At 37.9% G+C, this 15,680-nt stretch overlaps 1 protein-coding gene across 5 annotated transcripts in view; it reads right to left on the bottom strand.

Moving 5' to 3' along the window:
- DIP2C (disco interacting protein 2 homolog C) overlaps positions 1-15,680 on the bottom strand; it is a 283,812-nt gene that overhangs the window by 67,362 nt on the left and 200,770 nt on the right. For all 5 annotated transcript variants that reach the window (XM_065731518.1, XM_065731519.1, XM_065731520.1 and 2 more), the window contains 8 exons: positions 15,464-15,574; positions 8,085-8,208; positions 7,314-7,423; positions 5,900-6,002; positions 5,454-5,518; positions 3,565-3,658; positions 3,328-3,447; positions 2,415-2,529 (listed from right to left, as the gene is read on the bottom strand). In XM_065731518.1, the coding sequence (XP_065587590.1) occupies positions 2,415-2,529; positions 3,328-3,447; positions 3,565-3,658; positions 5,454-5,518; positions 5,900-6,002; positions 7,314-7,423; positions 8,085-8,208; positions 15,464-15,574 (842 nt within the window). The remainder of the gene's footprint in view (positions 1-2,414; positions 2,530-3,327; positions 3,448-3,564; positions 3,659-5,453; positions 5,519-5,899; positions 6,003-7,313; positions 7,424-8,084; positions 8,209-15,463; positions 15,575-15,680) is intronic.

Below are 15,680 nucleotides of genomic sequence, written 5' to 3'. Positions count from 1 at the left end.
CTCAGCTTGAGCCTCCTCTTGGAGGCAAGCAGTTAGATGACACCAAGAGGGAACAGGGAGGAACAAGGTGTTGGTGTGAGCAGGGAGTTAAGCACCCTGGCAGCACAGCTGCAGCAGGCAACATGTCAGAAAGCATCCTGTGAGCCATAGTCCTGCAATGCAGCAGCTTCTATTTTGCCCTGTCCATGAAATCCACTAGGGTTTTAAACATTCAGTATTTTTCATGCCAGACTTGGAATTCTATCAGACTAGGCAAAGATGAATTATTTGATTGAGCTAGGAACAACTAAACAAAGGTATAATTCCATCTACTTCATATGCTAAGCACATTTAGCAAAGCCAGACAAACCTACCCCTTTAGCTTCCTCAGCCACGAAATAAGGGCATTTATCTACTTCCAAGTTGCTTTGTTCATACTGAGTAGTTACAGAGCATTTTAAGAACAGTTATTACTGCCATTTAATTTGTATCTCTATTGCTACTTTTTGTCATCTGTTAGAATGGCAACAGACCTGTACTTTTGCATTCTCTTACGCAAGCAGGTTCAGACTCATGCAGTAAACCAAATGGGAATACCATAAAGAATTATTTGCATGAGATATTCCTTTAAATATTAGATTTTATGATTCATCTCTAAAAGTAAAGTACCTATTAGTCTATTACTGACTGTCTTTCTCTAAACTACAAGTGTATTTCAACAGAGAATTGGTTTTGTTACACATCCTTGCAGGAAGATCAGCAGAATTACACTATAGATTTTGAAAGAGTCGGAGCATTAACAGGGGGCTCTCTGGATCTGTGCTCTGTGGGGAGTCATTTTAAAGTATACTTTAGCTGTAACTCTTTGGAACTTGCATGATAATGACTTTACTGTTGCTGGAGATGACTTGAATAAAATGAAAAATACTAAAGATCCAAAGTTCAGCTGGCATTACCCTGCCATTATCAGGACTTAAAAAAAAAAAAAAAGTAAAAAAAAGTAGATATGTGTTCAATAACATTCTCTGTAATAAAAACGTCTCTGTAATTACTTAGTGAGGCACTGAAGGTAAAAATGCTTTTTTTTTTGAATTATCAGCTGCTTTATGTGCTAATTTTTTTCTTTTTAATGTGAGCCTTCAATGCTGGTTAATTTGAAAATGAACCTCTAGTGCTTCACATGGATAGAAGCATAGAGTTAAGTCTAGAAAGGGCAAACCATCCACAGCACACTGAGACCCAGTGAGTTCTCCCAGTGCATAAACTGCGATCTGGGGCAGATTTTCCATTTTGAATGCAGGAAATGAAAACTCTCATTAATCAGTGTTCAGAATGAGCAGTGTATGCTGCACATAAAAGCAATGGTTGCTTAAAAAGGGTGGAGGGAGTGAAGAGCTGTGCAGTCTACAGCAGAGAAAATGCATGGGATAAACAACTCACTCCTTGCTACTTGCTGAGAATGAGGGAAGGGCTATTGCAGCTGAGCCATGGGCCCTTTGAGATAGCACAGAAAGAAAACTGATCTGGACAGGATAAGTCACTGATGGACAGCTTTCAGGCATTTTAGGTTAATGATGTGGCTGCAAGGCAACCACATGGCACTGTGTCTTTCTTCCTGTGATGCTTTGTTGGAAAGCTAACTGAAAATCTGGTTAAATTGCACTTAGTATAATTTAAACTTTGTGGCAGGAAGTATTTTACTCAGTTCTATTACAATGCTTTACAGTTTTATACTTCATGTTTTAACATGAAAAAAAAAATCATCAATGGCAATAGAAATATGAACTTAAAAACAAAGTGCCTACTGTTCAAGGTATAGCTTTTTGAAAATTCAGCCAAAACAAATGAGTTATGGTATTTACTGTGCCTTACAACACCTCAGGACTGGTGGCTGCTTCAAAAGGACATAATGCTTAATTGTTTTATTAAGAGTTTCTCAATTTTATTTTTAGGTACAAATCGCACAGACTCAAAGAACATTTCCAGATGATTACTGAGAGTTTATGACTGGTTATAAAGTGCTCATTAGACAAAAATAATCTGCAGAATGCCATAATTCTCTTTAAACAGACTGGTTTAAAGTACAATTCCTCTTATTAGCGATTCCATTTAAGATCCCATACTTTAACAAATTTTATGCTTACAATGGCATTTTTCCATTTCCTTTTACAGAATTAGCTTTTCCATTCTAGTCTATTTAAAATCAGAAAAAAATACAGGAATGGGAACGTTATAAAGTACTCTTTAGATAGTAAGTTAAAATTACTAAGTTTTAACTACAAAATCCTGTATGCCAGTTTGGACAAAAACAAAATGAAAACTAAAGATGTCATTCAGATGTTAAGTAAGGAGATGCAACCTTGAATGCATTTTTCATTTCCTTCCATGTAACCACACATAACGTACACTGGGTTTGTTTCAGTGTAAAACAGTACCTTCGGATAGCCACAGTGAGAGCTTCTGGTGAACTAGCGCAGGGACAAATGACCTCCTGTCTCAGACCTTTACTTTGGAAGACATTGAGAAATGCATCACAGGAAGAAATAGACCCTGGGGGAAGTAAAAAAAGATGTCAGAAGAGAAAACATTGTCTGATTTCTGAAGTGATGCTATTCAAACTGTGAACTTAATATAGAATATGTTGAGCTTTCTGAATGAAAAAATTAATAAGAACCCACTAGGAAAGAAGTCTTACCTGATACAACTATATATATTTGTATACATTAAATAAATATTAATTTTTTACCATAAAATCCTTTCACTATGCTTACACAGAAAAGCCATTAATGACAGATTGATAAGGTGACTGTCATTACAATTTTGCTTTTTAGGATGAGTCAAATCAAAGATTTAATTCAGAAACACAAAGCAAGCCACTACAGAAAGGAAAACACCTATGCCTTGAAATCTTAAACAGTGAAGAGAAACAGCTTCTACAAATACTTGTCAGAAAGTGATCCAGATGAGGTTCTCAAGACTAGCATAAGTATTCCCCCCAAGTCCCCACTTCATTCTGTATCTGAGAGTCATTATTCAGAAGAAATGTTCTGATCCTTTCTACAGCTTATTTACTTTGATTTTTGTACATGGCTGTCATGTTAAACAAAACTGGATTTGCTGCAACTTACGTTATGTGGAATATCAAGTTTGCTTCAGGATTAGCTAAAGAAAAATATATTTTAAAAAAATTCAAAATTAATTACTGTTTCAATAAATATCAAATAGATTGCAGTAGACAAACCTAATACTTTGTTAAATATTTCAGCTATGGTGATTGAAGATTGAAACTTTAGATGCAAGATAGAAAACACACCCTATTCTCTGCTGGACTGCTGAAGCAGCACTTACATGGGTTGGCACCATCAGCCACTATGAGCATCCGCAGTGAGGAAAGGTTGATGTCTCTCTGATCTCGATGTGCCACCAATGCCCAGTGCATGTCTCTGGATTTTACACAGGCAACTTTTGCTGCAATAGGAATGAGAAGATTTCTAATGCACCATGAGGAAGCTGTACAGCATTAACAACAATTTATTCTTTTGATTTTGACCTTCAAATACACATTTGTATATTCTCATTCCTTACCTTTGTACTGACACACTTTCTGTATCCATGACAGTGGATTCACTTTCATTAAGGAATATGGAATACTTATAACATGCATCATGTTCATGACACTCTGAAATCAAATAAGATAAAGGGGTTTTATACAACAATATTGACAGTTATTTACATTGTTTATGGGCAGAGGCATCTATGACTTTTGCTCTGTATTTTTTTTATATTCAGTGCTGGCATTTATCTTTTCCTATTTAGAAGCTTACATTAAGATGAAATGGAATCACCATTTTTGAATTTTTTAATTAATGATTAAGGATTTAGACTAATAACATCTTTGAAGAACTAAAAAACAAAATTAAATAGGTTTTCTTCCCAAGCAATTCACTTCAAATACAGAAGTAATAGTAAATGTTTAAAAATATGTACACCTACAGGACAAACAATGCTGTGGCAGCTGTGTAGGTTACTATTATCCCTAAGCCTGCCACCCCTTGGTATATTTTTGATGACTTCTCCCAACATGTCTGTTTAAAGAAATCTATTTCCATGTAGAGTTGCTAGTGGGACAAAAACCATTTAAAAGAGCGTAGTCCAAGACAGTGGACTCAAGGACAAAGTAGGAACCAAATTATTTTAATAAATAAAAAAGAAGGCTTTTATTTATTTATTTATTTTCAAGTTCTGCTCTAGGTAGGTCAGTTCCAGTATTTTCAAGAAGGTTATGAGAAGCTGAAGGGTGAACAGGAAAAAGAAGCCAATGGCAGCAACACAGATCTAGGCTGATGCAGTCAATTGCTTTAGTAATTTCTCACAGGTCATTTTCAAACAGCTTGGAAATGACGTGCTGTGTGCATTGCTTTTGTTAGCACATAGAAACATCTTTGGAGGGCAACATATCTCTCCTTATCATAGATTGAGTTAAATAACCTATTTGTTTTGGAAAACCTAGGTTTAAGAAAATTGTTCCTGACAGAAGTAGGTGTCCCATTGGGTTAGCCATCTGAACACTTGCAGAGCCACAAATTATGGTTCTCCATTCATTCTGGCATGAATTTAGGTACACAAAAAGTGCTCATATGCAAGTCACAAAAAGAAAAAAAGAAGTTCATAGCAAGATAAACAGCAAAGAAAGGCATGGAAAAGGCTATTTACATGTCAGCTTCCAACAATGATATAAACTGTTTTTTTTTCCTATAAGATGTTTATGGACACTAAGCCTAACAGGCTCTTCCAGCTTTACATGTGTTATTAATGCCCTTTGGTATTAGGAGCAGTATAACATTGAATGGGAAAAGTATATCAGTTCCCTGGGAATCATAGCATGTATGACCTGTTCATCATGGCACTCCCAAACAGTGACCCTGCAAAACTTGTCAGCACTTCTTAATGTGATCAGCAAACAGCTTTCTGTCATACATGAAAAATATGGGAACTGGCTCCTACACAAATTGAGGAAGAGATTCAAACAGCAAGGAGAAAATGTATGCAGCTTAAAGTATTAGAAACGTTTTGATGTTTGCAGAAACACCTGTTGGTGGGAGTTCAGATAGACACATTGGTGCGAATACAGCTACACCACTGGGCCATATTCTTATAGAGTTAAGTACTAACACTCTTCACTTGTTTCTGCTTTTAAGTCCAATCTCAAAAACACAAACAAGATCAGAATGAGATGGTAAGCAAGAGGCCAGAGTACTTGATATGATCATGAAGACACACTGGCGCCTTTACTGTGCACATTATGGGTAAGTATACTAGCAGAGGATTGTGGGTTGAAGTCACATATTTTTTGCTTTCAAAGCAGAAAAACTTGTATTAGAGGAAACTGTAGGACATCCCAGTTTGTGATAGTAATAGGCATATAAGATTAGTTTATTTTCAAATATTCATAGAAAATAAAAGAACATACTTACTGTAAGAATCCCATGCCATAAACCAACATCCTTCTTGAAATCTAATACATTCACAATTGTTTCAGCTGTCCAATGAAAACAAAAAGAGTTGATATTTTAGAAAATGGCATCGACTCAAATCAAACACACTCAAAGGAAGGAAATAGAGTGCATTTCAGCATAACATGACTGATGACCTCAAAGCTTAACGTTCACAGTAAGCCTCCACTGTAGGATTTGTCTTGGCTAGGACATTATTTGTCTTTTCTTTGTACCTCTCATAAGGATATTTTAAAAGTATATTTTCTGAAATTAATGAGGAAACCCCCCCCCCCCTTTTTTTGTTTTTAATCTACAAGCTTTTAACACAGATCTATGTATTAGACAGGAACACAATGAGAAACAAATGGCAAATTACACAAATTACAACTCATACTTTCATACAATCAGGCAAATGTACTTCATACCTTCTGTGTATCCACATGCCTGGGTCAGGGCTTGGCAGTGCGTCAGCAGTGCAATCCTTGTCACAGTCACCCCGAGCACACTTCCATCTTTACATGTTTTGTACTAAAAAGAATCATGTAGAGAAAGTCAATGTATAATAGTTGCCCTATTTCCATTATTTAATAGTTGAAAGTGTTTCCTATGTAGGTGAATAATGGACACATTTAATGACGCTATTTTAAGAAGGCAGCAGTACTGAGAAGGTTGGGAGGATTTTTTCAGACAGGATCTCTCTTCTTGACTGAAACCTGGCTCGATATTAGAAATCCATCTGTTATTTGAATACGGGCATTGTGGAAAAATGATTCTAAGAATTCTGACCATGTTAATGACTAAAGGACTGACTAAATTTGGCAGAGAATAACCTAGTTCAATCTGCTCAGTGTCAACATGTTAGATTTTATAGGCCAGCTAATAAACCTGAACTTCTTTCTGTGGCATACATGGTTTGGATTAGGAGCCGATCACAGAATCACTGCTGGATTCTATAATTATATATTCTGAAAGACACAAGCTCTTTGACTGTGAGAGTATGAGAATCATGAGAAAGCATCATAGAAAAGATGCAGGAGATCACTGCTGACGATCATAGTAACTTTTGCAACTTCAAGCAAGAGTTTGAAAACTATCAGTCCCAATTAAAATAAATTAAAAATTTTGCTTTCTTCATGATTAAGATAAGCAACAAGATTGAAAATTGAGTTATTTCTGTTTCTCAAACCCAGTGTTCTGACTGTGCAAAGACAGGAAATATCTTTGCTCTATTCACTTGGACTTATTCCCTTTGAATAGTCATTTAAACTCAGTACTAACATCACTGAATTCAAAACATTTGAATTTACACAGAAGTGGAAAAAAAGAATGGAAAAATAATAAAACAGAAAAATTAAGCCTAACAGTATTGCTAATTTTCCCTTCCTGATGCTGGTCTACAGGGAGAGTGTGAGTCACAAAGCAGTATGTGACAGACAAGCTTTTGAACAAGAAGTTCCTTCTTTTGCAAAGGGTCTGAAGGCTGTGATATAAGAACTGAAGCTTCCTTTTGAAACTTGTTGTCTATACATCTCAATGCTGATGGGCAAGTACACACTGTGAATGAGACTTAGGTTGCTCAAGGCGAATTTAATGTAATATTGTGACAGTTGTGTAATGACATAAACCATCAATGTTAGAAACTCCTGAAATACTATTTAACATTTCGGTAACTTTTCTGAAATCAATCTACAGTATAATTTATTAGGAAATACTACTTACTAACAGACTGAAACAGGATGTTCATTGCTTCTGTGACCAGCAAATGAATACTTATCTTCTCCTAAGCCAGAAGTGCCATATGCAATGATTCAAAGAGAAAACAAGTCTTAATTAACTCACCTCGATGTAAGCTGTGTCATTGTTTGCATCCTTGATATGTGGGAACCAGTCACGAGGAGGCTTGGAGAGATGTTTAGACTCTGTGACAAACCACAGCAGCTTTGGCCAGCCTGAGACATAGTCACAAAGAAAAGTCAGCTATTATTGAGCTTCTGCAGCATAAGACACGACAAAATTCTTCTCTGCCAAAGTTTTCTCCCAAATGCCCATGTCACCATTATCTAAACATTTCTGCTTTTAAACCTCAGTGTAGCATGAGAAAAAAGATTTTCAGAACAGCTTTCTTAACACAGCTACCAAGTGCTGAGGAGTGCTGACAATCCCGGAAGAAATAGGCAGGCAGTTTAAGCTGTTACTGACCCAAATAATTTATCACCATGCTCTTATCAGAGGTTACTGTCCCTACCTGTTAGCTACAGGACTGAATCATCTGAAGATTTCTCATCTACTATAGCGCAAAATCTGTTGCCAGAATGTAGCTAGGGACTGAAGAAGACTTTGGTAGCCCAGCTGAGCTGGCCAAAAAGCAGACTGCATGCTTTGGCAGAGAGAAGCAGAGAGCAGCAGTGCTTAACAGTGGCCCAGTAACGCTCAGCTTGGCAACAGCATCTTAACAGCCATGGCTGCTGCTGTGCCATGTGATGTGTTGGGGGTCCTGGTTCCATGTACATTGGATTTAGCATTTAATCTCAGCCATTCCAAGTAAACAAATACAATGACTATTGTAGTAAATTATACATGTGACATCCACTGTAAACAAGAGTTAGGTACCTTTAAACTGTGGTATCTCCCCAGTGGGGCTTTTAGGCAGTCCTTTATGGCATGCGTCACTTGTCAAGGCCACAGTAACTCCACAGCTTCCAAGCAAAAAGCCTATCTGTTGACTTCCTGCATCCTGATAGAAGTCAAAATAAAAACAACACACAAAATTGATCAGAAGTGACTGCAGGCTGGAAGCATTTTTATTCTTTGGCACATTATCTTGAAAGGGAAATGTCTCTTTCCTTGAAGCAATTTAAACAATTAGAAAAACCAATCTGTAAATTAACAAAGGCATTCCACAGCCTAGATATTTACTCATCTGTAACAGTTTAAAATCATACAGTACACTGAAGGCATCAGATGGTGTCTGCTCTCTGGACTCCTCAGAAATGAGGAGTGGCTGATACACCCATTTACACCTGTTACCCAGGGACACCTGGGCAGGCTGGAGACAAGGGTGGCAGAAACATCATGAGGTTCAAAAGGAAATGCAAAGTACTGCTCTTGGGGAGGACGTGCTGGAGGCCGCCCAGCTGGAAAGTAGATCTGTAGAAAAGGACCTGGGGATCCTGGTGGACATCAGGTTGGACATGAGTCACTAATGTGCTCTTGTGACAAAGAAGGCTACTGGTATACTTGGCTGCGTTAGGCAAAGCTGCCAAGCAAGGTGATCCTTCCCATCTACTCAGCACTGATGAGGCCCCATTTAGTGTTCTGTGTCAGGTTCCGGGCCCTCCAGTACAGCAGATGCATAGACAAACTTTACAGAGTACAACAGAGGGCCACAAAGATGATGAAGGGACTGAAGCACGTCTCCTGTGTGGAAAGCCTGAGAGAACTGGGATTGTAGATACTGGAGAGGAAAAGATTCAGGGGAAATGTCATCATAGGTATCCACTGACAGGACCCTCACCCATTCTGCAGTTCTGTGATTCTGTGACAGTCCTAGGAAGTAATACAGACAATTCCTCCTGGAGAATGCTTTTAACTTCAGAGAACTTATGGCAGATGCTCAGTGGTGACAGTATCACTATTTGTTGATCTAATCTGATTTGTCAATAAACATTTCATTGAGCAGTTGTACACATCTCGGGAGCACTTCAGATAGTCAAGTGCCCATTAGAGAAAGCACATTACACTTTACTGTCATCAAGAGGATATGGGCATGGAGGCTAAAAAGTCATGTAATGATTTTCAAGTCTAGGCCATAGCTGTTCTTTAAGAGCTGCTGTGCTTCCACAGCAGTATGTCAGTTTTACATATAGTGTCCTGTCATGATTCTTTCATGAACTTTACATCTATCCATTAGGCTCCTCAGCAGAGCAAAGCCACAGAAATAGATGCACATGGATGAATTAACCCTTTATTTGCAGAATGATTCTAGAGAAAACAGCCTACAAATCCTTACAAGTTCAAATTAAAATATCTTTCAAATCAAACATAAAGCACACTTAACTACGGGAGCAACCAGAAGTACAGAACAGTTGCCTCAATGTATTGATTTATTCAAAGCAAGACTGCATGACGGAAAGAAAGCCCCAAAGTACATCTAATTTTTAATGCAGATTTTTGTAGACAAATAAACAAATCTAAAATGAGGTATCAAGGAGATCAGAGGAAAAATAAAGTAGTATTTGTTTTCTGAAGCACCTCAAAATATGCATATAGAACCAGATTCATCAAAGTTGGAGAAAACTCTGTTCTGTGCATGCTTGAGAAACTCAGTATCCTTCTTGTAGTGAGACTTGAGCTGAAAATAGAGTTATTTGTGTGAAGCAGTTAAAGATTCCATATGGGCTAGGAAAAAGAGCTCTGACTTCAGGAACATCAATTTTAGGGACCAACTATTAGCATCTCTTCTTAGTAACGTAAAACAAACATCCACAGTGTTGAAAAGTGCCTTGTAAGTAAAAAGAAGAAATCAAATCAGCTACTGCTGAAAAAAAAATAAATTCCTCCTCCCCCATAAATGAAAGCATGTTTCTGCCTTAAATGGAATATATAGCAAGACATACAGTTTTCTCAGCAGCACTATTTGCTATTTTGGTAGTTAATACTAATCTGCTACTTTTGTAAACCCTCAGTTGCCACTAACACTTTATTTTGCCAAATTTTGCAGGGGTGGAAAAACCTCAGAGACCCAGCAGTGTCCAGGTGAAACCACTGAAACAGTGCAGTCCAACCCACAGACAGGGAGAGACTTGCCTCCACAACTCACAATTTGAAATGGCAAGTAAGGCAGGTGGAAGGCAGAAGATACACCTAAGTATTGAAGCATGAGCTCTGAGACCAAATGCTGACTTCAGAGCTATCACTTTACATTTCTAGAAGGCACAGCACTTGTCGAGGTACAAAAAATGAGGTCTGCACAGCTTTAGACGATGTCTGCACACACCCAGAGAGATCAAGCCTTCAGATGAAGCAAGCCAGAAATCCTCTCTGCTGTAGGCAGCCATTCAAAGTTCTCTACAGACTTTTATTAAAGGTTCCCTGAAGATTTTCACCACTGCCTGGAGGCAAATTGTCTTCTTCCTGCTGCAGAGAGTGATAATTCATTGTCAGGATAAAAAATCCCACGTGTAGCTGCATTTCAGTATGCAGTTACTGTCATTTCTGTAACGCTTTGTGAGAGGATTTGTGTGAAGGAAAACAATTATGTTCCTCTCTCTGAGAGTGAGAGCACACGTCCTTATCTAATATGGAAGGAAGGAAGAGACAGCCAGTGCAAAGTCTGGGCTGATAAAGGTTACTCCTGTCCACTTCACGTTCCAGACTGGTTTCAAAATGAGAATTAGGTGTCAACGCATCGCAAACTGAATCTTGTGTTTTGTTACAATGCTTATCTGAACTCCCTTTGCCTTTACCCTGACAAGCATTTGTCTGCCAAAGATCAAATAGGGCGCCCAAAACAAAATGAATTGAGGAAACCTTCCATTTAAAAAAATACAACTACCAAAGATGCTAATAAAAAATTCAACACAACGCAGATGTAATTTCCACAACTGGCTTTAAGAGGCAGAAAACAGCTGTCTCATCAGAGAGAGCGCTTTGCTATCTGGCTATAATTTGCATGTGAAAACTACAACTACAAGCGGTCTTAAAGTCCAAAAGTCTTAATGAAAGCAGGACAACAGTTATTTCTGGCAGGGGATGTTGGATGAAATGTGACATTCTCTCTAGGAAACTACAGTGTCCTAAACTTGAAAGCATAAAAAGAAACCGTAGACTCTAAGGGACCAGAGATGGTGGCCAGCTGAGTAAGGGCCCATGCCCAGTGCCTGGGTGCTGAGGAGTGTGGGGAGTGGGGGTGGGCACAGAACAGATGTAACTCCAGCAGAGGGCACCAGGGGTTCAGCTGGGGCTGGGGCTGGAAGGCTGTGCCACCAAAATATAACCATTTATGCATGTTTTACAACCAGTAGAGGCAGATGCGTTGTCAAAAGATGTATACAAAACTGTACACATAGCAGCATATCAGACACAGCATAACAACGACTGAAACAGAGAGGAAACACATCTCATTTTATCTCCTGAAGTCCTGAAGATGTCCAAATACCAGAAAAGACACTGAGGAATATTACCATTGGAATATAACTCTGCCATCAAATGAAAGCGTGGAGCAACTTCACTCTCTTTAAAAAGATATGCTTCTCTGTCTGCCATTAAAGCTTTAATAATCAAAGTTTTCAGATTACTATAAAGAGCTCCTGAAAAACCTTTTGTACTCTTTAAGAAATATCCATTTGATTTTTTTTAGAAAGAACTGTCCTGGAGCGGGTATTTCCAAATTTGCTATGAAATAAGCAAGTGCACTTTAAATTTGTGTTGTCAGCCAGAATGTGGAGAAGCACACTTAGCTTTAAGCCTAACAGGCTATGAAACAGTGACTGAGAAATAGATTTTTATATGCTTTCATGTCATATCCTGCTACAAATCTTCACCACCTATGACAAGAAGGCCATGAGGGTCTATGTGGGAACTCCATTCATGTACTCATAGCATGTGACTGAAAATAATTACAAATGTGCTTGGAGAACAAAAACGTTACTTTAAGATGAAAACAGATTAACTCCTCTGGCTGTATCAGAGTAGAATAATAAATTTCATGATGTCCATCAAATGGAAAAAAAATATCCTGAGAAATATGAAGAAAAAGAAATTGGAAACATATTTTCAAATCTTCCCATAAGGGGAATAGTGAACCACCATTTGAACTAAAAATTGAGATGTCAGAAATTCTGTACCATCAGCTTTGATGGCGCATTCTATAGAATTCACATCCTATCACACATACAGCAAAACAAGTCAGAATACTCCAGCCTCCAGTAAGATAAAAGTGACAGTTCTGAAGGAATTGTGTGTTGTACACAACACTAAAAAGGGACCCACACTTCACTAATTTTGGGAAACATGTAGAAATACATTTTGGGGAGAGGAATAATCTGAAAAGCCATAGCCCTTAATCCAGGTGATGAGGATTAGATACAAGAAAAACTTGGAAGCTACTACAATATAGGCATTTCAATTGTGTTATGGCAGGGAAAGAAGATAAAATAAAACGTGATGTTTATTCTATTGCTACAATGACTGTAGAATGCCTGAATACCTCTAGAATAACAAGTTAGTCTTCATGTAAAAAAAAAAAAAAGAGTTTAGGATTGCACTTCTTAATTTTAGATCTGATTTCCTGATTCCAAAGAGCCCAAACCATGCTGACATGAATCCCAAATCCTGGATCCTTGCTAAAGACCAGGAAGTGTTCTGAGAATAAACAAAACGGAAGACGTGGTGTCTGGGAATCCTGGCAATCCATCCCAGCTGCCATGTCAGACACATCTCCTGAAGTTCTCTGGGGAAGTAGATAACTTATTTCTAGGTCAACACAAAGATGCAATACAGAAGGAAAAAGCAAGAGACGGACTCTCAGCTAGTAATGAACCTGAAAATAAACTGTCAAAAGCTAAAAGAAATTACACTCATGATAAAAAGATAGGGAATACACACAAAATATATGGGCTGCAGAGTAATACGTAAGCCAAAATGCTACCTTGCTGCAAACGTTACTGTTCAATTTTGAGCTGACAAGCATAATTTGCACAGAGCTGTGAAAAACTCTTCCTTATGAAAATGTAGAACATCATTAAATCTATTAACTCACATTTTTATTATTAAAGATGAGCTCCTAATATAACTCCCTGAAATAGCTCATCCTACAGTGACTTGCTATTTTGTAAGCCTGTATTAGCCTATAATATAATTATTGGTCCACTTGTTGGTTTGCATTTGTCTTCCAAAACACAAACCAAAAAATGTACCCTGCCAGAACTTACTGAAGTGTAAAGAAAAGAGAACAAATGATGGTAAATTATAAAAGAACAGTCTAGGCCACTGTGTGATGACACAAATGACATCTTCCCACGGATGCCAGAAGCAGACTGCAGCCATTTGACCATGCAGAGGTATTCCTTCTGGGACTACTCAGAACATGATTTTCATCTCATTGCTTCCACTCCAGTTCCTGCTCCATATAAACAAATGCAGAAATATTTGTAATAGTATATGCTGTGAGATTGCATAGTTTTATTTATAGATAATATATCATGTTGCTTTTTAATTATACTGCTGACATCTTTGTTATTGTTTTATCAATGCAATATTTAAACATTATGGAATGGTCCTGGCAATAGTTAAACAGACTGAGTCTGTAGTTATTGCCTTATATAAATATATATGAATCTGCATGTGTAAGTGCTTATTTTATACATATACGTATGCAAGTATTAAAAAAAACCACAAGGTTCAGCCAAATTAGGGTAAGTTATTAATTTGACATAGGGCATTTAATCACAGAAGCACAGAATCCTTAGAGTTGGAAGGGACCCTTAAAGGTCATCTAGTCCAACTCCCCCGCAACCAACAGGGACATGCACAGCTAGATCAGGTTGCTTGGACAGCTGGATATTATAGCTTACTGGATGGATTTGGTATCAGATGTTCTAAAATAAATACATTTTACATCTATCCATGTATTCTGAAATGTGATTTCAGTTTGGAAAATAAGTAACAAGGAAAGACATAGTAGATGTCTTTATCCCTAAAAGATGTGTTGATTCTTTTATGTAGAATGCAAGCACAGCTGCCTTTGTGAGTACTCTGATCTTCCAGGGTATGTAGTCTACTTGCCTTATTTTGTTGATGCATGGAAAATCTCTGGTCTTTATAGAAATAATGCCTCACTTTATGTTACTACTTCAAATTACCTTAAAGTGCCGCACTCAAATGTGAAAGCACAGTGATAGCCTGATGCAAATGCAGTATGTTTCTGCTAAGATCATTACACTCATTCTACAGTCAAGTCTACTCCTCAGCGCTCTCAAATACAGCATTTTACAAATAAACTAGCATAAGCATGTAACCCAAAGTGGATTAAAGAACACACGTTGCATGGACAATTCCAGACCAAACAAAGTTAGGTATTACTGGTGCTAACTTATAATAAAGGGATTATATAAGAGATATTTGTGAGAACCTTAGAACAAACATTGCTTCCAGCCATGCTAAAATTAAGACGATATGACAAAAAGAGCTTGGAATAAATAGATAAATACATTCTGCTATATTTACAGCCTCAAAGGTGTGCATCCTCAGAAAAAAATGCATGTTCAGCATCAGTGTAAGCTTCCCAGCTGTGGCTCACCTACACCACTAAGTCTCCCTCCCCTCATATCCCCCAAGCATATTTTCAATCTGAAACAGCCACACTTGCCTACTGACACCTTCGTAGGCACTAACAGTGGAATCTGGATCAACACTGCATCTGAAAAGCTTTTTAGCTATGGTCAGTTTTGGTTATGAATTGGCTCTGTGACATGAATTTCCAATCTCATTTTGCTCAAAAGTCACCCTTGGCAGAGATGACAGCGGTGACAGAAGCTTCAGGATACAAATGAAGATACAGACACAGGAGAAGACATTTCCCCAGATGCTCTGAAGTTGCATACACAGAGCTAGTGGCATTATAGCTTTGGTTGCAGGGACAGGTGGAAAATGAGCAATTGCTGCGAGTGGTTCTTTGTCAGTGGCCAGCACTGGCATACATGGAGAGTCTGCAAAGATAATTACATGTAGGGCTGTCAGAGCTTTCCTCTTGCAAAATTTTCTTCTCCTTTCCCAGGCAGTCCTCCTGCATTTGCTGAAACTGCAAGCACATCTTGAGATTTGCCATCACAAGAAAGAAGGAACTATATATAACTCGTCACACAATGTTATCTTTGTATCTGTATATTCAGGCTAGTTAACCACAAAAATATACTCAAAATTTAGGTTCAGTCATGATTCATTCTGACAAGTTTTAAAATGCAATATAGAAAAGAAATGTGATTCCCCACCTTTCTTGTAAGTGGCACTTCAATAGGGACGGGGACAACTTCCGCAAGCAGGCAGCCATAAAATGCTACCATGAAAGCAGCAGGATCATTGTTAGGGAATACAAGTGTTACCTGAAACAAAGAGACATATGTTAAAGACTTCCTGAATTGCATGTTTTATTATGGGCTTCTACTGACAATAGTTGGAGTTTCCATGCTTCCTTTTGGAGAGGTGATT

This window comes from Cyrtonyx montezumae, unplaced genomic scaffold, assembly GCF_038088225.1.
Source record: "Cyrtonyx montezumae isolate F1298 unplaced genomic scaffold, pur_monq_1.0 scaffold_14, whole genome shotgun sequence".
Classification (NCBI taxonomy): Eukaryota; Metazoa; Chordata; class Aves; order Galliformes; family Odontophoridae; genus Cyrtonyx; species Cyrtonyx montezumae.
The sequence above is the reverse complement of the archived record's forward strand: the minus strand, read 5'-3'. Positions and strand labels throughout refer to the sequence as shown.